Below are 24,775 nucleotides of genomic sequence, written 5' to 3'. Positions count from 1 at the left end.
ATCAAGGAAAAGAAATGTCTCTAGAAAGAAAACAATGGACAAAGTCCTGTGAAAAAAACATTTCAGCTTGCATCTGGAGGCAGAACAGGGAGGTCTGAACTCAGTAAGATGTCTCCCAGGGCCCCAGGCAAGAGAGCAGGCAGGCTACAGTAAAAGGAGTCAACAGAAACTTCCAGTGTGGTTCTTTCTAGCTGATGCACAGAATATGGAAAATTGCCATTTATTTATACTAAATAAATCTGAACTAACGACATAAAAGGGGCAGGCCTTTGAACATTAAAATGAATATTTATTGCCCTGAATCAATTCGTTTTTTGCAGTGATTCCTTGTATTTTAATGACTGGAAATCCTTTGAATAATCCACAAAAATGCCAACCTCCTATCTCCCTCATATCTGATCCAAGATCTCATCCCGAGTCCTGAGGAGAAAATAATTCATACGTGCATGCCAAATTACCCAAGAACGTTTTTACGCACTCAGAATACAGAGGCGCCTGGCTGAGCACTTAATCAATTTGGGGGTCTAGGTTTTATTTAAGGATCAGTGACAACAACGAGTCCTCGTGAACAGTAAATCTGACTGCTCTGGCTCCACGCAATGCAATCATCCATGCCAGCTTCTCGACAGACCAATTAACAGCTGCCCAAATTGACAACACAGAAAGCAATCGAAGTGTCTTTGCGGAATCAGTTCCAAGAAAGTGCCTGCCTGCCTCTTTATCCTACCCACACGCAAATCCTACCACTGTTCTCTTGGCTTACACATTAATGTAGTGGGACAAGCATGAATTCCACTACGGTGTGTAACTTTTAAAAAATAACATGAAAAACAGCTTCCCCAAAGAAACTGATACTTGGGCTGAAAGGTCACCTTCCAAGGTACTGGAAAGCCTCCTTACTCCCCCGAGGTTACTCACCTTAGAATTCGTTTCCATGTGATATTTGGCACAAGCGCGAAGCTGAGTCACCCAAAACTGTCTCTCTTTCGCATCAGCAGCTAGAATAGAGAAAGAAACACTTATAGAGACTGTTCCAAAACACATCCAACCTATTTCTACACCCACCTAAAGTGGGGGCAGGGCAGCGAAGGGAGTGAGGGGTAGAGGGAGAAGGAAGGAAAAGCAAATACAGATCTCAAGATTCTCAAGTAGTCTGTATTGATGCCAAGAAAAAAAAGAAAGAAAACCCAATTACACTAAAATCTCAACAGAAAATTCCCTCTTGAGCCACATTAAAATGTATCCTGAAATATCTGTTATAAGAACAATTTTGCCATTTTTAAACCTTCTCTGAAAAAGTCATTTCGGCTTCTTTAACAAGGCAGCGCGGAAGGGGAAACATGATTATTTTTAAATGCCTCTGCCACATGAGGCTAATAGGAGGACCAAAGGACGCTTTCCAGGGCCTCTGTTATCTACCAGCGTTGTACTGTGGCGTTATTAGCATTTACGAAATGAGCATCCAGTTGAATTACCACTTTAATATGTGCTCTCAAGGATTCCTATTAGGATTGGACAGAACAAGAAACCAAATGCTGCCTTAGAGACCCTCACATTTCCCCCAAAGAGATAGTAACGTACAAGTCAATGGCATCATCATAGCCTTTCGTCAACACCCCCCCCAACCAAGCACATAAAAATATTTCCTTAAAATATTATGGATACATAACATGTCCCAATAAAAATTTAAATATTCAATTTAGGTGCAATTAACTACATAAATGTTTTTAATATAATATTAACTGCATAAATGTCAACGATGCAGAAAACAGGACATTCTCCTAGAAAGAAGCTTCCAAAAATGGGTGTAAGTGCCATTTGTCAATAAAACCCAACCTTCAGCTTGATCTTGCAGGTGAAGAAATCTAGACTTGTGGGCCGGCGTTAATACCAGATGAACTTATTAACTTCCAGAGACAAAGGATTTCGCAAAGACCAGAGCCTTTGTTTCTCAGGAGATGTGAAGAATGAACTGTCGTGGGGGGCAGCGCTGTCCAAAGGCGCAACACTGAAAACATTCCCCAAAGCCGTGCAGCTAAGGACACGAAGGCTCAACTCTGGATGCAGGTGGGATGGGACAGGAAACAGACGCCCAGATCCTTGTGGGATGGGCCAAGAGCCAGCCACAGAGAGGCAGACATTTACCCTGCTTTTCTGCAGTTGCCAAGTGTAAGTTAATTTAGCTTTTGTGATAATTTTGTGCAGATAATGAAACTTTTATATTTGCAATTAAAACTACCCTTAAAAAACAACCACCCTGGGGCTTAATAACCCAGAGAAGAATAACTCAAAGGCAAAATGAGACGGCTCAATTGTCAACTTTGCTGGGTTTTTCTCTTCTTGTATGGTTTTGTGTCATTCTACAAACCACAGGCAGGGGGAGGCAGGAAGTGACATTAAGTCTTTCCCCTGCTATTATTTCTGCTGTAACAATTTATTAAGCAATAAACAGCAAAGCAAAACCAAGGACCACATAAATCTAGCCAGCTGGAAAGCACACTGCATGAATCTCAAAAAAAAAGAACATGAATCTTAGCACATTTCCCCAAAACTGAAAAACTTTCTTCTTCAACTACAGACATTTTTATGTCACAGGCTCCTGGACTGTTTTATGATTCTGAAAGATGATTTCTGTACAGACAATAAAGAAACACTAGCTTATTCCGTCTCTTGGGAGGAAACTTGGAGGCGGAGCAGTACAACGGACTGAGAGGTGAGCGACCAAGGCCCCCTCGGTCAGGCTTTGCAGAGGCAACCTGTCCTGGTCCATCCCTGAGGTCAAGGAGAAATGACAAGAGGCCTTTTCATTCATACTTAGCCTTTACTTGGGCGGAGAAAAATGTCATAAGAATGTACCATTACCAACTACCTCCTAACACTTAATACATACTGCTTTGCCTCAGACCTTAATAAATAACACTGACTCGTGTGTGTGTGTGTGTGTGTGTGTGTGTGTGTATTTGGATGTTTGTTGGCTTTGGTTGCAGTGTTTAGTTACTTCGTTAGAAGAAAACTGACTGTTTTTCTGGCAATGCAACTGTAACAGAACACTGGAAGAGTGATCTAGCAATCAAATTACGCTGCTACAGTCAAATCTGGCGTTCCTGAAAAAGCTGTGCGACACAGGTGGCTCGGGGGAGGGGAGGGGAGGGCAGGGCCGACCAGGAGGCCCAGTGCTGGACTCTCTCGAGTCGTGATCAGGATGCGGGGCACACGTTGGTTTTCAAGAAGCAAAGAGAAGGGAAGAAAGCACACAACAGGAAATCAACTTAACACCAGCTGGTCGCTCACCAGGCTCACAACAGACTAAATAAAATGTAAGTGGAGCCCTTTACTAAGAGGCGGTTCTCGAGAAACTTTGGGGGAGGAGGACATGATGGCCCCTAAAAGGCTTGCTTTGTCCTTATTGCCCAAAGTGCCCACAGGACGATACAGTGCAGGTTCATACCACAAGGTCAAAGGAAATATACACTGAGCTAATAGGAAAAATCTGCCCCAGCCCTAGGGCTCAGCTGGCTTTGCAATCACTCACCTTCCCTTTGTCCTTAATTCCTCAATTAGAACGAGCAATTCCTACTGTCAGGCCATTTCCCGCCCTTGGGGTAAAAGAGGCAGCAACTGTGTCACCACAAAGTCATCAAACACAGCAAATTGTTAAAGATGATTTCAAAAAAAAAAAAAAATCAAACAAGAAGAGAGCCATCACCATGGTAATCCTGAATCATGTAGCCCACGCGGCCTGGCTGAAAAGGTAGCAGCAGCAGACCATTACCTCTCAGTTTGTACATCTCTCCGTTAGCCGAATACACCACCAGCATGTGGGGAGCTTCGTCGCTCAGGGACACGATGGCTCCGGATAAAGACAGGGCTCCTCGAGGCTTCTGGTGCTTGCTCTGCTCGTTCACAAAATACTGCAGGATGCCAGCCTCAAAGTCCAGCACGAAGTACCTGTGACAGCAGAGAAACCGCAGTGCATCACTTGTCTCCTCCAGCCCATTGCTCACAGCAAGGAAGAAAAGGAAAGGGGTCCTGCAATTGACATCAAAGCCCCAAATCCAGGAAGCGGGAAACTGAATGTCTTCCACAGGTGCGCTCAGAGATCAGCCCAAGGCGGGAGAGGGCACTTGATTCCTGAGTCAGAATGGAGCCTGGGGTGGGCACTGCAGGAAAGAGCCAGGTCCATCCAGGATTTGGTGCAATGCCCACCACTTCGCCTGGTGCCCAGATACCACAGCAAACCTCAGAACAGCAGATGCACTGGGACACGGGCTGCTAGCACGCTCCTTATGACTCCCTGAGAACAGCTGGAATTCGCTGCACCTCTACGAGAGGCCCTTTTACACCCTGGTGGCTGCAACCTGGGCCTTGAACTTCCAGCCAGTAGCATGGTTGCCATGAGGAAGCCAGCTCCTTGGGAGTCACCTGGCAGGGAACTGGCGGTGCTTATACAGCCACCTGGGCACACTCCAGGGGGCCCCTTCTAGCTATCGTTTTTCATGCAAACAGATGAGAATTTCCTCCACTCTGGGAGGGGCAATGCCACTGGGCTCCACATCTAGGGTCACAAAAGCAAAAACCCAAAAACGGGCAACTACAAGTTGCCTAAATTACTCTAATAAATCTTTGTAGCCAAATACCTGGCCTCTGTATAACCTCCACCTACCTCCTGAGGAGCAGTTAGGACAACTCCCCCTTGTCCACCAGGACAGAACTGTCTCTCAAAGTTTCTTCTGTGGCCTAGATGCCTTCTTGCACAGCGTCTGACTTTTCCCACTTCTCACCTTCTGCTCCTCCTTCCTGGTTACCAGCTGGCTCCCACCACAGGACCTTTGCTCGTGCTGTGCCCCCTGCCTGGAGCAGGTACTCAAAGTGTGGCCCACAAATGTTGACAGTTCCCAAATCGTCACCAGTCCACGAGGGATTTTTGAAACTTTCCCTGCCGTCTGGCTTTGCTTCAACATCCAGCTGCCTGATCGGTGGGTTACTCTCCAACGGTTCAGATGCTGCCCAACACGTGTGGCACATACAAGCTACATGCTAGTCATGAAGCAACCACAATGCAACCGAGGGGGAAGGGGAAAGAGCAGGTCCTTCGGCACGGCTTGAGAAATACCTACCCAGAAAGCTATCCCCGCCCCCAAAGCCTAGAATACAGTTCCTTCCCTTTTCGCCATGTTCACTTCTCAGCCTCCAGGAACAGCTCAAGTACCCCTGACTCGAGAAAGTTTCTCCCGACCAAGGCAACATCCCTCCCACCAGGCCTCACAGCGCCTTAAAATGATCCTGCCTGGCAGTGGCCCCACCAGCAGTCTCTACCTGCAGGATTATCTGATTCAGTGTCTAGTTCCCTTGATAGACTGACTCTACACTGCCTGGAGGGGAACCGTGTCCCCTCCCCCGGTGCCCAGCACAGCATCTGCCACTTCGTTGATCTCAGCTAACATTTATGAATGAATGAATGAATGAATGAATGGGAAGAAAAACTACTAAATTCCACAATTTCTAAGCCATGCACCAAAGTTCCTGGGAGTCGCTACTGTGAGCTCACAGGACACTGCGGAACATTTTACGTTTGAGGGAGACACAGCGATCCTCAAACGTAGGTCAGCACCATGCTCACAACTAACTCCGGTGGGGTTCACGGTCTGGATATTAGATTTTGCACGACACCCTCACAATGACAGTGTTTCGTGGCACAGCTGGGTTTTCAGCAAGTTCTGGGAATAAATGCCAGCGTCCACGTGGGACAGGAAGAGAGGGCAACGGCGCCCCACGTGGTTCTGAGGCTTGTGAAGCCTCGTGGCACCCATGGGGACCCCATCCCATCCATGAGTAACTGCGGTTATCTAACAAAGAAATCACAACACACTTCTTTCCGTGTTTTGTTTATGGTGTTGGGGCTAAGTTGTTAGGACATACATCTGTATGAAGTTGTTTGGAGCTAACATCTTACATAGAACCACGCAATGTTTTTTTGACCTATAAGCACCAGGAACCAAGAAAGTTTAGAAACCTCTGACCTCATTCATTCTCACGGCAACCTAACAGATGCCCGTTACCCCCACCTCACACACCTGCTGAGACTCAAAACTCCAAACCCCAGCCCCGCTGCTCTGTGGGCAAACCCTCTGCTTCCCACGGAAGTCCCCCCTTGTCCCTTCCTCCACGCCGCCTCTCCTGTACCCACTTAGCTACTCTCTTCCCCAAACCGTCCCGCCCCACAGAGCTAGCGCAGCTGAAAGCTCCTTTCCTGGCCACAGAGGTCCCCTCCCCCAGAGCAAGGTGCAGCCACCTGCCTGCCCGGGGCCCCAGCCGCCCAAACTCCAATTTCCCGAAGAGAATTTCTCCCACCTTTATTATTTTTAACATTCCAAATGGCCTGACCAAACCTCTCTGTTCCACCCCTGGCTTGCCCTCCTATCTGTTGAGTCACCATAACAAAGATGTACGTCTGGTCTTCACCGTTAGCATGAATACATCGAGACAAACACGACTCAGACATCAACCAGGACTATCCAAAGTGTGACGCGGCCCAGCGGGATCAACACCACCTGGGAGCTTGTTATAGAAATGTCCCCCAAACCTGCAGGATCAGAAGCTGAGAAAGGGGCCCAGGAAGTGGGGCTCTAACCAGCTGCCAGGGGACTCTGCAGCAGCTCTGAGTCCAAGAAGTACTGGCCTAACCTAGGGGGCCACCCCCAAATCCCTGTCCTCGGCTGCCAGGAGACACAGCCAGAATACACAGGGTGAGGCAAGAGTAGGTTTACAGTTGTTCGTATGGGAAATACTTCAATAATTAGTAAATAATACAAGAATAAACTCTGTTTTGTGCACTCACAACTGTAAACCTCTTTTCTCCCGGCCCCACATTTCCAGCTTCTCTTGCAGTGAGAACGTGGCCATCCGACTGAGCTTTAGCCAACACGTATGAACAGAAGTAATGCAGGCCAGGCCGTGACACCCAGGCAGACACGCGCACTCACTTGCTCACACACACTTTCATGCCCGCAGCGGAACGGGGGTCATCTACAGGGCAACTTGAGACCCCCACCACCGGTATGACAAAGGCTCAGAAAGGAAGGTGCCCGTGTCCCCGAACACCCCGTGAAAAGTGTCACCTGCTAAGGAACGCCCACCTCACACCGCTACCTGAGTAAGAAACAGTTCTGTCTCATGCGGCCACTAAGACCGAGGCCTGTTACAGCAGCTGGCCTCACGCACCCACCCCAAACCTTTTGCACTTGTATTTTCAGATCCTTTCTCTTATAATTTGCTCTTCCTCCTTTATGTGGGACGAAAACCAAAGTCCCTCAATGAGAGAAGAGCGAGGGGAGTTTCTGAGCCGCCAATGGTCCAGTTATTTAAGTGCTCATCCTGCCTTCTCTTTAGGAGTAAGTGTTCCCAGCCTGACCTGCGTTTCAAGTCACGGTGACCCACTGTGACTGTTCCCATGCAGACACTGCTCCTGGCCAGTCACAGCTACAGTCCTCACACGTGCAGGAAGGAAAACTTGGCTCCGACTATTGCACTTGGTGTGGCCCACCCCCCCCGGACCCCCCCCCACAGAGCAATGGCCTCCCCAATATTAAACACGCCACCTTTATTACACAGGTGGCGGCAGACAAAGAAGGGGCTACCTGAACGGGCTTCAAAGGAAGGGGGGAAGGGCTCACCACCTTTCTCCCCACTGCCTCTATCAGCTTATCTTTGGGGAACCCGTCAGCCCTCCTCTCCCCTAGAGGCAGCTTCCCACACGCACCCCATTCGAATGACTGCCCCTGTATTTGCAAAGGACATTACTCAGAGGCCGCGACAAAGAAATGAATGGAATGCTGCTGCTATTTTTCCCAATAAGGATGACAGAATAACCAATTAATGTCACATTATGCAGGATATGGGGACACACTAATGATTTTTCACATTACCTATTTCCAGCTGACATCTTAATTCTACCCTCCTGCCTCAGCGAGGGGGGAAAAAAACGTATTTCCACTACTCCCCAAAATAGTTTAAATGCAAATGTACACATTTGAATCATGCGCACTAAGGAAGATCAATAACGTACTCCTTTTCTGAAGACAGTTAAAAACTATTTGGAGAGGGCAACGGGAGACTGATTAAAAATTGCAACAAATTAAGCACGGTGTTCTTCCAGGATGGCCTCTGAAAGTCAAGTTAGCTCGTGTCACATGCAGGTAAGGACTGTCCATACGGCATTAAGGAGGGCAATGTCTTCTGGGCATGTCCCCCGGCAGGAAACAAATTACATTCGGTTCCCTGCCGGGTCACGGCTCTGGCAGGCACTGCTGCTGGGAGCTCGCAGCTCCGTCCCCGAAAGTCGCGGCTTTCATTCTAAATGGGAAAGCGAACCGTATTTCTAGATGAGGCCTCATTAAACCAAGGGAAATTGCTTGACAAAATCCTGAAACATTCTTCAAGGGCCTTCCTTATAGAGAAACAAATAAGACCAACCTCATTTCAGTGTGTCCTTCGTAGTGTTGAGCTCCAGTATGCACCCTGCCTGATGTGTCAGTGAACTGAATGGTACGTACAAAGAGCATATTTTCTCTGCTATGTTAACAAACCAAGGAACGTGCTGGAGAGAGAAAGGAGCCGATGAGGAGAGAAATTGAACCCACGAAGAGAGCCGTCTTGGTGCCACCCTTGACGCCAGCTTCTCGGTGGCACCCTTGCCTGATGCCAAAGCTGGGAGCCATGGCAAATGGCAAGCCCCTTCCTTGGAAGCGCTGAGGACAAGCCATGGCCTACCACCATCCTTCAGACAAACCCCATCACTCTAGAAAGAACACACAAGTGCATACACACACACACACACACACACACACACACACCAATACCCAGACACCCACAGATATACTCTTGCTCCAATGTGCTCACACTCCCATGCCCACATCCACACACTGCATACACACTCACACACATCCACACTCACTTGCACATGCTCTTCCACGCATACACACAAGGCAGCACCCTTACCTATCTCTGCTTCCAACACTTGCATCTCTGAGGGTCATTTGTCTCCACCTGTGGTCTTTTAATACTCCCGCATCTGCCTGGTAAAGCTCCCCTAAGGTTCAGCTTTAGGATCTGAAAGTTACAAACATGCATCTGTACTTTGGCCGGGGGCCCAAGAACATGCCATCCACCATGGGCCAAACTCCCACGAGGAGCAGCGATACAAAGGGAAAGAATGGGGGCTGGCAGGGAAGCCCCAGGGAAGAAGCTCATTCACGCTGATGGGAAGTTACAACCAAATTACAAGAAAATTGCAGAAAGAATAAAAATGCAGTGAGATAAATCTTTTGAAGAAGAGCTTTTGCCAGACAGGCTGCTCCTGACAAAAAGCTAAATCATTTCACCTAAATTTAAAAGTGAAAATTGAAACGACAGGAGTGAAGGGCCTGAGAACGGGAGGGCATCACCCCCTCCTGGAAGACGGAGCAGAACGCCTTTCACGCCCGGGCTCCTGTTGTTTCCTGAACACACGCCAGGACTCTTCCTGTCCCCATGAGGCTCAGCCCCTCGTCTCCACAGCAGACACGAGGACCAGAGCCATCCAAGCCCTGCCTACCAGGCCCACCGCCCCCCCGCCCCGCCCCCACCGCCCCTGTGAAAGCGGAATGACCGCCTCAGCCTCTGGGCATCCGCCTCACCTTCCGCAGGTACTCCATCTCCTGAGAAGCACCTGCTCCAAACGGCTGGAGCCCACTGGACCTGGCCCAGGCTCAGACTTCCATACCCTGCCTCGTCCTGACTAATGACAACAGTGACCCTCTTCTTCAGCCTAAGACCCTCCTCTGGGTTAAAGTATCCACTGCCTGACTATTCCAGAATGCCGAGCGCCAGCCCACCGACACACCAAAGCGGCAGAGACCCTCACAGAGGCGCGGGAGGAGCTCGAGGCAAGGAGCGGTTCTTTCCAGCACTGTGCACACTGATTCTCGCGGCTTCAGCTGCTTTCCAGTTCCATTCTGCCCGCGGCCACTCGAGACTTCGCCGTGTTTGAAATCTAGAATCACCGTGTTTCTACAACTTCCAATCTATTGCTGATGGAAAATAAAATCACTGAGGGAGAAAAATCAGCAAATGAAACACAGTATGTCAAGTGGTGGATGCATTTTCCTAAGTTTGCCTTCAATCTTCAAAAGTCAATCTTCAATCTTGAGCCCTTTTCATCATCAGAGAGCAGCATGTTAAGGTTCCCCCCCAAAGTCACGTCCTCGGAGCTGCCGGTTTCCATAAGAGAGGGTGTCTGTGCATCTCGGGTGGGCCCGTGACGCAGGCCCACCTGACCATTGTGGTCTCCTCACCTCAGGAGAGTTCCTGGCTTGGAAGAGGAGGCTTAATCTTCCATAATTTCTTTCATGAAAACTAAACTTCCTGGAGAGAAAGATGCTGGATCCTACCATCGAAAACACACAACAGGATCTAAGGCACAGCACCTGCAGGCAACTTGGATTCTAGCCGAGCTTTAAAGTCCAGAATCCTTCAACTCCTGGGACTTGTGGCAGTGCCTGGAGAAACACAATGGCCTTCTCACACCTCTCCGCTACCTACGACCTGACCCTGTGTGACCAGAGACTTCCACCATCGCCGCCACCCCCCCAATCCACCAAGAGAGGTGCCAGTACTCCAGAAGGCACTACATTGCCCCTGGGGCCCTCAGGGGTCACCAGCAACCATGGGACAAATACCGCATTTTTCGGACCATAAGACGCACCTAGGTTTTAGAGGAGGAAATCAGGGGAAAAAATTTTGAAGCAAAAAATGTGGTAAAATATTTAATAACATAAGTAACAATATTTCACCAATGTAAATGTAAAGCTACATTTAGACTATAAGATGCGCCCCCATTTCCTCTCAAATTTTGGGGGGAAGTGTGTTTTATAGTCTGAAAAAGACGGTGTATTCCATTATAGAAGAACTTGATCCATTATTCAACATATGCGGTCATGCAATACAACAAGTTAAATCTCAATACCAGGAAAACTCAATGTGGCCCGTCTGTAGCAGAATCATTATAAACTGAACCATTAATAAAAAGAATCGCCGCTATTTACCGAGCACTTTCCGCGCATCACACATTTCCTGCTGCACACACATTAACTCACGAAACCTCCCAGCAATCCCAGGAAGTAGGTGTGATCCTAACCCCTTTCTACAGATGAAAACTTTGAGTGCAGGAAGGTTAACCACATGCTCAAGACCTTCCAGAGAGGAAATTGTGGGGCCAGATTTTAACAGGCTGTCTAGCATTAGAGCCCAAGGCTCCAAACCGGCAATTTTCAACCAGTGTGCTGCCAGAATTTTAAAAGCATGCAATACCTGCCTATTTATTCAGGGCCGCTGACCTTTTTCCCTTAGATTGTCAAAGAAAAAAAATGACAACAACCAACATGACAATAGCCACCCCATGTAAATGAATCAAAATTATATCTATTTTTTGTCATATTAGCAAAAAATATATTTTTTGGTGTGCTGCAGAATTTTAGTAATTAATTTATGTGTGCCGTGAGATGAAAAAGGTTGGAAATTGCTGCTCCAAACCTTTAAGATATTGTGTGCTGATTAAAATGAAGTTTTCACCATAAAGATGCAAAAAACATAGGGTCAAAACCACAGAGCAAACTGGCATAAATGCAAGAAGACAATAAACAAAATGCAATTGGACTGGACATTTTAGAATCCTAGGGCCAGAATTTGACCCATATGCAGAAAACAAAAATATATAGATTCAAAACAACATAATCACAAGTTTTATTTTCAGTTTTACAAATAATCACATGCCCCATTTTCTTTCGGTTTACTCGATCCACTGAGCCACACCAGCCACGGTTTATGCTCCATTTTGTTTTTTAATGCACATGGAACATTTTCCAAAACAGCTGGAAAAAAACAAACATTTACAAGTAGAAATTCTATCGCTCACACTTAGCTGGCACCTCATAGCAAAATATATTTTGAGTACATTAAAGGCTTAAATTTTAAAAAAATAAATATTAGTTTTAATAATATATTGTATAGCATATATAGCGTATACTTTATTTTTATATTAATTATGTAATATACAGTAACACTGTTATTAACTGGAAAATAGGAATGACTATTTTTACACCTGAAAGTGGGGAAAACATCACAACAGGAGAGCAAAACCATTAAAAAGGTATTAACTCATATTTCTAAATAAAAAGTAAAAACATCTCTCAAGTAAAAAGTAACCCATAAATGAATTAGAAGGCAACCAGCATAATTTAAAATTTTTTGAATTGCTTTCCACCTAAAATAAAATTAATAAAATGTAATTAAATTAAATTCGATTTTAACAAAAACACAATTCCTTATGGTTTGCGTCAGCTACTTCCTGCTTCTGAATCCATGGAGAACTTGTTGAAACCATGGATTCCTGAGTCCCGACCCCACACCTCGAGGATCCGAATCCTTGCGGATAAGCAAATCGGGTCCAGAAATCGGGAATGTGAACTTCAAAGTCTCCCTAAATCACCTCACCGTGTAAGATCCAGCACAAAACCAGAGGCAAGATGAAAGCTCACAGTGTGAACCGTCTCCGGCTTCCCTCTGGGTCTGCCAAGCTTCGCCACCTCCATCATTCACGCATTAAACATCTGTGCGCCCACAGGCGGCCCAGGCAGTGGATTTCTCGGCTCCGTCACTTTGGAAGTATTTTTGAGAAAGATTTAAAGACAAGCTACAAAAGCCACCTGGCTTAAGAGTTCCTGCATAATCTGATTACTGGCAGTGTCTCAGGCAGGTAGGTGCACACCTGCGCAGCGAGGCCCCAGGGGCCTCGAACCCCTGATAAAGCAGCAGTGTAAGTCCAAGTGAACTGTTCACACAAGATTTGATGATGCACAGCCCTTGGATTTGGTCTGTGATGAGATTCGATCTGCTCTTGAGGACTGGGTGACTTAATACCCAAAGAGCCGAGACCAGTCCAACAAGTATTAATCCAGGCCTGCCAAATATTGCCCCCTCCCCTTCAGAACTCCTGTTAACTCGTGCGTTTCCGGTGCCTTTAGGTGAGACCATCACACTATTAAGTAAACTGTAAAATATCAAGATGGGTCTTAATGCTCACCATTCATATGCCCGTTCTTGCCGTCCACAATGCAGGAACTTGCCCTAGGGGTGCCTGACATGGGCTGAGTCTTGATTCGAGCCCCTGCTTTGCGCTGGAAGCTTGAACACACACATGGAAACAGATTCGGACACTTGCTAAGCCCTGGGGTGAAGACGGGTGGGTATTCCCCACCAAGTGAAGGGAGACGGGATGCTGGCCTGTGGCGACCAGGGGAAGCAATTCGGAGCCTAAGCTGGCCCTTCCGCTGAGCTTTTCCCTCAAATCTCTAATGGAGTCAGACCCTGAACTCCACTGCCCATGGATCCAAGGGTCCTTTATTTTTCCCTCAGGGTTTCAGCATAGAAAAGGCATGAAATGATTGGGGTAACGCAAGGCCTTATGGATGATGGCCTGGGCCCGTGCTCTTCAATCTTGAGCTGCATCAGAATCACCTGGCAGCTCGTAAACACAGCTTCCTGGGCCCCTCCCCCAGGGTCTCTGGCTCAGGAGGGCTGGGCTGGAGCACGAGAAGCTGGAGCTCTAACAAGGCCCCAGGTGAGGCTGGTGAGGCTGCTGCTGCAGCTGCAGCTGCAGGGAGGACCACGCTTCCAGAGCCAGTGTTTCCACCTTTCTGTGACAAGGTCCTTCATCCACTGAGCATCGAGGCCCGCATCTGCAAAGGCAGAAAGCTGGCTAACTCTCTTTTGCAGACCATCCACCACCACCGTGCCCAAAGGTCTGTCTGGTTATAAAACAAGAACTTCCATGAGTACGTATCACATTTCTCCGTGCAGACAGTCAATGGGACCTGATGCTCATATTGCACGGCATCAGCACTTCGGTTAATTGAAGACAACGCCAACAAGACAGAACTTAAAACAAGAGCCTGTACTCATTCTTTCTGGAGGCACCATGGAAATACTAGGAACACAACGTAATCACAGCTCACACCTGGTTCGCAATGTGGTCAGCTGTGCACAGGGTCTTCGAATTGTGGATACATATAGAGACTCTATAAAGCCCAACTTTTGAAGAAGTTCACTTTCATTCCAAAATTAAGTTTTATTTCCAAAAATTCACTCCTTTAAAAATAACTTAAGTATGTACACTGAGCTAGCACCGTGTTGTAAGTGCTCAGGATATGTACAGGGATGGGACAGGCAAGGTCCCTCTGATGGGGGCGGGGGTGGAGGAACAGCCCCAGCAAACAATACAATATTCACTAAAATAAGTACAAAACTACAGCTGTGAGAAGTGTCTCATGGTAAGAAAAGAGTAGAACGTAACCTAGCTAAGGAGTTCCCAAGGACAAATGTCCGTAAACTAGCAAATGGATAAGCAAAATGTGACACATGCATACAACGGAATGTTACATTTGAGCGATAAAAACAACAAAAACACTGGTGCATGCTACAACGTGAGTGACCCTCAAAAATAACTGTGACACGAAAGAAGCCAGATGCAAAAGATGACGCATTGTATAGTCTCATTTATATGAAATGTCCAGAAAAGGGAAGGTTATAGAGCCAAAAAGCCGATCAGCGGCTGTCTGTAGCAGAGGATGGGACCAGGATTAACTACAAACTGGCTAGAGAGAACTACTTCAGTGACAGAAATGTGCTCAGAGAGGACTGTGGTGACAGCTGCACAGCTGTTATAATTAACTAAACATTACTGCACTGTACACTTGCAATGGGTAAATGTTATGGTATGTAAATCACCCTTTAATAAAGGCATTAAGAAAACCTCAGTGTTCATGGCAGTAGCCTAGACCAGGTGGAGGTGGCAGAATTACCGCAGAGGAGATGTCCATTAGCAATTGGGTAAATGGACCCGGAGCCCAGAAGAGGTCTGATCTGGGGAAATAAAGTTGAAATAAGAAGGCATTGAGGCCAAGGGCATGGACTAGATTGCATAGACAGAGAATGGGGTGGGGGTGGGGAGAAGGGGAAGCAGGGAAGAGGGGACCTAGGACCCAGACTTGAGGAACGCTAACATTAACCAGCAAACTAGACAGAAACCCAGACAGAGGGAGGGAGAGGAAAACCAGCCCCAGAAGAAAATATTTGAGGGAGGGAGCGGTCAACTGTGTCAAATGCTAACAAAATGCCACTAACAACTGGAACATGCCGTGTTTGTGACCGTACACTGATCTAGCTGCATACTTCAGGATTCATGGATTCCTGTGACCCTACTTGGTTATGAAGCAAATCAGTTCTTGTTGATGTAGCAAGCCTATGAGAAACAGGAAAAGAACTTCCCTTAACTCCCAAATATGTACTGCCTACATCTGCCAACAGTTCCCAGTACCCATGTCCCACTGTCACCTGGGACAGTGGAACGATTACTGGGTTGAACCCAGAGTTTGCAACCTGAGCTCCAGCACTGACTAACTCATGGTCTGAAACCAGGTACAGCAGAGACAACCTACCAAATATCCGTTTTCTCTTGTCTCTCCAGTCAAGAAAACTCCAATTTTTAGGTGGGCCCAATGCACTAGGCCAAAATGCATCTCCCGATCTTCCTTTCAGTTAGAGGTGGTCATCGGGCTAAGTTCCAGCTAATGAGGAACAGTGATGTATTAGACGCCTTCCCTCCTCTGCCTGTTTTTTGGGGAAGATGGATTTGATGGCTAGAATTCCAAAACTTCCCTTGGACTTTGAGAACATGGCCAGCCCCCAGGCACGGTGAGGTGGACACTTAAAAGGAGCCTCTGAAATCCGTGCAACTCCAAATCAACCCTGAGAAGCTTACCTCCGGATTTCTTTTATGTTACACAAAAATAAAGCCTGCCCATTAGAATCATGGGGTATTGTGGCCTGAATTTTGTCCCCTCCAAACTCCTACGTGGAAGCCCTAACCCTCAATGTGACTGTATTTGGAGACAGGGCCCAGAAAGGAGAAATTATGATTAAATAAGGTCAGAGAGGTGGGGCCCTTGAAATGACAAGCAGCGTCCTCACGAGAAGAGATGGCAGGGAGCTCACTTCTTCTGTGTGCACACGGCAAGATGGTAGCCACCTACAACCCACAAGAAAAGACCTCAGAGTAAAGCTTACCTTGCCTGCCCCCTTCATCTTGAACACGAAGTTTTCTTGTTTAAGCCGTCCACTCTGTGACACCGTGTTATAGCAACCCAAGCAGACTAACACCTGGAGACTTTTTACAACTCCCAATCCCAGCATGCACTTAGACCAATTAATTCGGAATCTCGGGAGGTGGGGGTGAGACCCCGGTGCTAACAGTTTTTCCCAGCTCCTCAAAGGTGATGGCAATTGCAGCTGAGTTGGAGAACCAGTGGCTGACTCCTCCTGCGTGCGGACCTACGGATCACAGCTGAACGCAAATTCTAACTGACACATCAACCCATTTGCCTTGTCTTCCCCTACCAGCAGGAGCACCTTTAAAATTGGATGCTAATGCTTATTGCTTCCCTAACTATTAGTCAATCCCACTGTATACCAATGACATGCTAATGACACACTGGTAAACAGGTCACCACCCCTGCCCTCCACAAGCTTATAGTTGAGTTATCTGAAAAGATACATGAATCTGTTCTATGAGCAAAAGCAGGAAACTATGTAACTACTATAATTAATTGGGGGCAACCATAATGCAGAACCCAGAAAAGGTAACATGGATGAGTAGAAATCATTATCTCCATATCAAATGAAAGGTAATAACCTATTCCAAGTCTGCACGGTGTTTCAGCAAGCACTCAGCAATTAACTGCTGAGAAGAACTCCACATTAGTGCTACACCCCCACTGCTGACCTGCACGCACACACGTGCAGCGCTAAACATTACGCTTAACTAGTCTGAGTCTAGGTCAAACTTACTTTTGTGGGGGAGGGTGATTACTCAAAATCTGTACCCCTTCAAATGAACTGATGGTGGCCAGGTGGGAGGGTGCCGGGGAACAGGTGTAAAAGGTGAAAGGATTAGGAAGTCCAAGTTGTCATTTATAAAATGTCCCAGAGATGTAAGGTGCAGCACAGGGAATATAGTCGATAATACTGTAATAATTATGTACGGTATTGGATAGGTACTAGATTTATTTGGGTGATCACTTTGTAATTTACACGTTTAATCACTATGTTGTCCACCTGAAACCAATAAAATATTGTATGTCGGCTGTAATTGAAAATAAAAGATTATTTTTTTTAATCTATGCTTAGTACAATGTGCACTTCATACTTATGATCATCAGGAATAGCTGTTGTTTTAACTTCCAGACACTCCAACTCCAAGAACTGTACGGCAGACGCATCCATGAAGTGTCCGCCGCCAATCACAAGGCTTTCAAAATGTGAATTCCCTTCACACCCTCCCAGGATCGACCGCTGCCATGGTTTTGTCATTTTTCAGACTTCACATAAAAACAATAATCACACCTCCGCACCCCCACAGAGACTACTTAAGGTCATGTCCATCTGAGATCCAAATGCTCCAGGTTCTAGGCATAAAGACCACACATTCCAGAGGACCTCGTCAAATGGAAACTTCTTACAGCTTCTGCAAAGGTTGGTATTATTTCTTTACAAGTCTATGAATTTTTGGTCTTTGCTTCCAGTCCCGGACAAGGAGGAGAACCAGCAAGCCCATCTGCTGGCCCCTCTTTGGAATCCAATCCTGGAGATGCCACAGTAAAGGAAGAGCTGAGAAACTGGAGTGGAGACAAGAGGTGACTGGGTTCCCAATTTCGGGGGTGGACTGGGACCGGGGAGGATTAGGGGCCTCAGGGAAGGGGCAGGTATAAGGCGAGTCCCTCCACCTGGGCCACCCATGTCTTTGGCTGCCAGGTGAGCAGAAGGTCCAGCTTGAAAGGCTGCCCTGATATCAGGGCAGCGTCCAGCCTGCGTGGGAAACCAACAGGAAAAGGGTAAGGGGCCAGCCAGCTGCTGACTGCTCCTTTCCACCCCAGCGCCTCTCCACAGGCCACGGCCAGGCAGAGTAAACAAAGACCCAGGCCAGGTCCTTGAGAGGACCGCAAGAAGAGACAGAGAGGGGAGGGACCCGGACTGCACTTCAGTCCTGAGGGCACCTTTCCCCATGTTACCTCACCTGAGGAGGGCAGGCGAGGGCCTGAGCCTCTCCCCAGGGGAGAACAGGCAAGGCAGCTAAGCATCACAAAGTAAGAAAGGCACACACCAATGGTGAAAAGAGCCAGACACCAGAGACGCGGGCATGCTGTGAAAGAGGAAAAAGAAGGGGAAAATTTACACCGGTAGAAGCACACCTAATGGGAAGAAAAAGGAACAAAACCTTAAAACAAATATTTTAAAGTGTTCCCTGGCTGGTGTGGCTCGGTGGATTGAGTGCCAGCCTGCAAACCAAGGGATCCGTCGGTTCGATTCCCAGTCAGGGCACATGAGTGGGTTGTAGGCCAGGTCCCCAGTTGGGGACACTTGAGAGGCAACCACACATTGATGTTTCTCTCCCTCTCTTTCTCCCTCCCTTCTCCTCTCTAATAATAAATAAGTAAAATCTTTTTTAAAAAAGTATCATGGGAGGCTATTGAAAATGTGGAGTAGGAAGAAGCAGAATGACCAATTGAAAATACTGGGCTTGCAAAAAAATTTTTGTTTTAAACAGTTTTCAAACTTGTCAATTTTGATACCTTTTAGTGCTTCTGCCATTTTTTTAAAGATTTTATTTATTTATTTTTAGAGAGAGGAAAAGGGAAAGAGAAAGACAAGAAGAGAAACATTCATGTGTGGTTGCTTGTCATGCATCCCCTACTGGGGACCTGGCCCACAACCCAGGCATGTGCCCTGACTGGGAATCGAACTGGGGACCCTTTGGTTTGCAGGCTGGCACTCAGTCCACTGAGATATACCAGCCAGGGCTTTAAAAAAGTAAGTTTTGAAAAAGGGCACTTAAAGGGCCGGTAAAAGAGCAGAATGAGGTTGAAGAATGAACTGGTGAGCTGGAATATTAATTACAGTAACTTCCACCGAAAGCAATAAGACCGGATTTTTAAAATGGGGAAAATGTGATAACAAAGTGTAAACATCCATCTCACAGAAGTTCCAGGGGAAAAAAAAAGAAGAAATATTTATAGAAATAAGGACCAGGAATTTGCCACAATTAAAGAAAGATCTAATGCTTTAGATCAAAAGAACTCACAGAGTGCCAAAAGCCTAAGAAAGAAAACGCCACATCTAGAGAAATTTTAAATCAAAAAGCTTCTAGTGAGAAAGAACAGGAAAGCCCAAATATCAAATTGGCATCAGAAATTTTTCAATAGCATCACTGGCTGTGAGAAGACAAAGCAGTGGTAGTTTTAAAATGTAAAGGAAAAGATCCCAGACCCCTTAGTTTAGTATTCAGCTAAATTATCACTAAATGTGAAGATGGAAAAAGATGTTCTTAAGGCCTTTGACTTCTAGTATTATGGAAAATGAGGGGTTTTGAGAACACTTCCTGCTGCAGCAACTCAACTCGAGATAATTAAACCCAAAGAAATCTCACAAGAAACCACAGAGGTTCCCGAAGAACAGCCCCCACACACATGTCCACGTGGTATCAGGCAGCAGGCAGCTGGGAGCAGCAGGGTTGGCTGTCTTGGGAGCAGATGTTGGTGGCAGCAGGCTACTGGGGTCCTGGGCCTGGGGGCAGGTTTCTCTCGGCCTGGGGTGAGGCCACACCTGGGATCCTCGCTATGCCGACTCTCCTCAAGGGGGTCTGAAATGGTCTCAGATCAGTGGTGCCCATGGCTACTGTAAAGAGCAAAAGTAAGCCCCGGCTGTTGTGGCTCACCTGGTTGGAGTGCCAGTCCGTAAACCAAAAGGTTGTGAGTTCAATTCCCAGACAAGGTACGTGCTTGGGTTGCAGGTCCAGTCCCCAGTTGGGGCACGCAGGAGAGGCTCCTTGTCGGGGCACATATGAAAGGCAACCAAACAATATCCTTCCCTCACATCGACATTTTTCTCTCTTGCGCTCTCTCTCTCTCTCTAAAATCAATGAGCATGTCCTCAGGTGAGGATAAAAAATATTTAAAAATTAAAGAGCAAAAGTAAATCCTCTTTGGAGGAAATATCCCCAGTGTATAGGTAGCCTCAGACCACCCAGAGAATAAGTTCAAGCAACAAGTTCATAATCAAAGATCGCCAAACACAAAAGAAGTCAGGCCACTATGAGTGTGGCTTAGCAGGGAAAAAAGTGCATTTAGAGCTCCAAGAATGGCAGATGCTGAAGTCAGATACAGAATACAAAGCAGCTGGTAATGAAATACTTAATGAAATCAAGGATGCAAACACAAAGACGGGCAGATAACGAGAGGCTCTAAAGGAAGAAACAGGAAGATCTGAAAACAATCCATCCTCTAGAAATTAAAATTATATTTTTTTTAATTAAAAGACTCTCTGGATGGGTAAAGGAGCAGATCAGAAACTGATAGAAAAGATGTGAAGTGAAAGACACTATTTTCAAAGAAATCATTCAAAGTGCAGCAACTGCAGGAAAGATAAATCTACATTGTCAGGAGAGACATGAGCAGGCCAGGAGGCGATCCGATCAGGGTGCGGGCAACAGAGCAGAACAAAGGAAGAAAAGGCAATAATTAAGTAAATAATGGCTGCGACTTCTCCTAAATGGATTTCAGTGTATCCCAAGCATGATGGGAAAAAAAAAAAAAAAAAATCCACAGCTACGCGCATCGTGGTGAAGCTGCAAACACCAAAGGAAGATCCTGGAAGCTGTCCCGGAGACAAGTTCATGTCCTCCACAAAGGAACGATGATCAAAGTGACAACACGTCTCTCCACAGAACCCGGGGTTTGCACCGGGGTGGACCGGGGTCAGTAGAATATGTTCCCAACATGGAGAGAATAATAGCTTGCAAGTTTAAATTGTGTGCCCAGAAAAGTTCTTCAGGAATGGAAATAAAAGACTTTTACAGGTATACAAAAAAACGCAGTTTTAGCATCAAGTTTACACTGAGGGGGCTTTTAAAGTTCTTCAGGAAAAGAAAAACAGCCCCAGAAAGAGGTCTGATATGAAAAAAAAAAAAAAGATAAATGAAATAAAAGGATAAGAGTAGAGGTAAGCCAGAACAATATTGTCTGCATAAAATAAGAAAGATGTCTAACTTGTGAGAGTTTTTTAAGGACAGAACTGAAATATGAACAGGTAAGACAGGAGGGGAATCACGTGAAGAGGATTAAAACAGTTAACTCTAAACTTTTTTTTTAAATCTTCGCCTGAGGATATGTTTATTGATTTAAAAGAGAGAAACATCTATGTGAGAAATATTGATCAGTGGTTTCCCATATGTGCCCCAACTGGGAATCAAACCCACAACCTAGCATGTGCCCTGACTGGGAATCAAACCTGAAACCTTTCAGTGTATGGGATGATGCTCTAACCAACTGAGCCACCCGGCCAGGGCAACTTTAAACTTTTTAAAGCTCAATATGCATAGCAAAACTTCAAGGAAAATCAGTAAAATAATAGTGTGTAAGTTTCAAAACAGTAGAAAGAAAAAAACGGCATATTAACAAGGAAATAAAAATCCAATCTATCTCAAAAAAAGACAAGAATATAGAAAAAGTGGGATGAATAGAAAACTAGTGATTACAATGACACAAATACATCCAAATGTATCAATAATCACAAAAAATATAAATGAACTATGCTCAGCAGTTAAACAACAGATATTGCAAATTTAAAACTTTTTGTAGAATCCGAATACACCCCTACAGCACCAGGACATGAAAGTACAAGAACAAAAACAGATATGCCAGGCCCATGGTAACAAATAGCAGAAAAGATTACTGTAACAGAAAAAAATGTTTTCTCTTAGAAAAAATTGTTAAGAAATTAAAGAAAAAAATATGTTCATCTCACTAAATGCAGACAATAATATATGAACACTTAATATCCAGTTACAGGAGAGAAAAAAAACTCATAGCAAATCAGAAATAGCAGAAAACTACCTCGACTGATAAATGGTATCTGAAACACACAGAGACATGCATTCACACGGCAACCTGGAAACTGAAAGGTGAAAATGATAAAGTTTTCCAATTAAAATCAAGACAAAAATGTTCAATCATTACTTCTATATAATACCTGTACTGAACCCCTAGTATAGTACAGAACTCATATAGTAATAAAAGAATAATAGATTAAAATTCTAAGACTTAGGAAGAACACAAATGTCTCTATAAAGCACAGAAAAAATTCAACAGCATACAACTACCACTAAAAAGACTTCAGCAATATGTGGGTTCAACTCTTTTTCAAACTGCATGTCTATGTATCAACAAAGCTTAAGAAACGAAATGAATGAAAAAAAAAAATGAAAAAAAAAAAAGAAGAAAGAAACGAAATGAAACAAACCATGTACTATAGCATTGTCCCTTCTGGCGCTGCAGTTCCACGCCTGCTGAAACCTCTCTCTACTCCTGGCTCTAGCCCGTGCCCACCCCGAGTCATGTCTCACTAGCCAGTTTTCCACTCAGCCTCTGGCCTCCACTCATACCAGGCCTGTTATTCCCCACCGTCTTTCCTCACTCACGTCTCCCCACTTCTCAGGCTGGTCCTCCAGAGAAACATTGTACAATATAGGAGCCAAAACCATATATTATTCATGTTCATATATTATTGTTTGCATCTAGTGAGATGGCAGTCAGTTACTTTAAATACCAATTATTTCATCTCCATTACACTGGTGTAGATTTTTAGATATTTATTTTATAATTTCCCCATTTCACTGATTCCATCAATTGCTGGGTGTTTTTCAATTAACTCTTTTGTATTAGAGGGACTGAGGATTGCTCTTTCTCTAATTTTTTCTCATTTCCTCTTCCTGCTTTATTGCATGGCACAGAAGTTTATGATGTAAATATAAGTAATCGGGCAACCTTGTATCATTCTTGTCTTAAATGGAAACACTTCTAAGTATGTACAGTTCAGTATGATGTTGGCTGTTTCAGAGAGACATACTTCATGACACTAAGAAATACCCATTTCTTATTTACTAGGAGTCTTAATAGAAATTAATATTGAATAGAAAAAGCTGGAGGGAATAGGACATGAGAATGTTCTATCTTTGCAGCTCTTCTATAAATCTAAAATATTTCAAAATCAAAAGCTTAATAAAAATAGACATTGACTTTTCTGAAATGTCTCTTAGGATCTATGGAAGCGATCGTATTGATTTTGGATGCACTTTAAAACTTTATAGTCAAAGCATCTATTCTCACTTCTAAATTATTCTCCCTCTATTCAACATAATGATTTTTAACTATAAATAAAATCACCATATACTCCTGATTAAAATCCTTACATGGCTTCCCACTGCATTCACTCTAAAATCCAAAATCCTTCATGAGCCTAAAGATTTTGCATGTCACTGCCCAGTTCACATCATCTGTCTCCTCAGCAAATCTCCTCATTCCCCCTGCACCTGCCACACTGGCCTGCTTCCTGTCTCCGTGTCTCTCGTGCCTCTGAGCTCTCTCCATGTGGTTCCCACTGCTGTTCCCTACCGAAACCTGTTCCCTATCCTTGGTCTGGCTAGTTCTCAGTGTAAAAACGTCTGCCCTTCAGTGAAGCCTTCTCTTCCCCAACAATCTACACTGGGGACCCCTGCCACTCTGCCCCACAGCATGCTGCCTTGCCTCTCACAAGTCATCGATCTTTGTAATTATCTGTGGGAGTGTCCATTAAACCACACACTCACTAGACTGTACCCTCCTTGAGGACAGGAACCGAATCAGGTTTGTTTTGGGGTTTTTTTCCTGTTGCCTCCTCGATGCCTAGTACAAATGCCTGGCAGGAAAAACAAACAAACAAACAAAACAACGGTATTTAGTATTTATAATACTACCTCACCTTGGGCAAGTCACCTAACCTCTCAGGGCCTCGGTTTCCTATCTGTACAATGCAACTGAGACAGCCCCACCTCACAGAGCTGTGCTAAGGCTTAAATGAGCTAATATATACATAAAGCACTTTAAAGACTGCCTGGTGCACTGATAATGCCATCCAAGAGATTGCGCCTTGCCAGTCCTGATGCAGCTCCCCAGTCAGTCACCAGTACCCTGGGCATCCTTCCACCAAGTCTCAGCATCCACGGGGGGTGGGGGGACAGCGAGGGACAACAGCTGGCTCAACAATACAGAAAGCTGGCATCACACTGAAGGTGGAGGATATACTAGTTCTTGTACTTTCCTGACCCTCCCTCCTGGGTCCTCTCTCTGTTCCAAAACTACATCAAATACAAGAGGGCAGAGCAAGAGCATTCAAACAGCCTTTGCTGCATTTAATCCTTCAACAGATGTGCTGAGCACCTGCTAAGTACCAGGCACTGTTCTAGGTGCCAGGGATACAGCTATGGCGGGGGAGGGGACAAAAATCCCTGCCTTCATCTCATGGTCTCTCTATGGAAGGGATCAGGGAAGGCAATCAATTGCTAATAATCGCCTAACCTTCTGATGTAGGTACTATTATTACTTTTTTCTAAAGACAAGGAAACCAAGGCACGGAAAGGTCTCTCACTTACCAGGCACACAGCCACTGGGCAGCAGAGACAACGGGAGCCTGGGCACTGTGGCCCCGACCCCTCCACAGCCTGCCTCGCTCAGAAAGCCAGGAACACAGTAAACCTCACACGTCAGACCAACGGGGCTCAAGTACAAAGGGCCTTCTGAAACTGGACGCGTGGAGT

The 24,775-nt window shown here is 45.6% G+C and overlaps 1 protein-coding gene across 2 annotated transcripts in view; it reads right to left on the bottom strand.

Moving 5' to 3' along the window:
* The window catches only part of OSBPL10 (oxysterol binding protein like 10), a 245,735-nt gene that overhangs the window by 150,772 nt on the left and 70,188 nt on the right, over positions 1 to 24,775 (bottom strand). For both annotated transcript variants that reach the window (XM_028518710.2, XM_028518711.2), the window contains exons 2-3: positions 3,773 to 3,948; positions 919 to 998 (exon numbers count right to left, since the gene is read on the bottom strand). In XM_028518710.2, coding sequence (XP_028374511.1) covers positions 919 to 998; positions 3,773 to 3,948 — 256 coding nt within the window. The remainder of the gene's footprint in view (positions 1 to 918; positions 999 to 3,772; positions 3,949 to 24,775) is intronic.

The sequence above is a fragment of the Phyllostomus discolor genome, chromosome 7, assembly GCF_004126475.2.
Source record: "Phyllostomus discolor isolate MPI-MPIP mPhyDis1 chromosome 7, mPhyDis1.pri.v3, whole genome shotgun sequence".
In the NCBI taxonomy this organism is placed as follows: Eukaryota; Metazoa; Chordata; class Mammalia; order Chiroptera; family Phyllostomidae; genus Phyllostomus; species Phyllostomus discolor.
The sequence above is the reverse complement of the archived record's forward strand: the minus strand, read 5'-3'. Positions and strand labels throughout refer to the sequence as shown.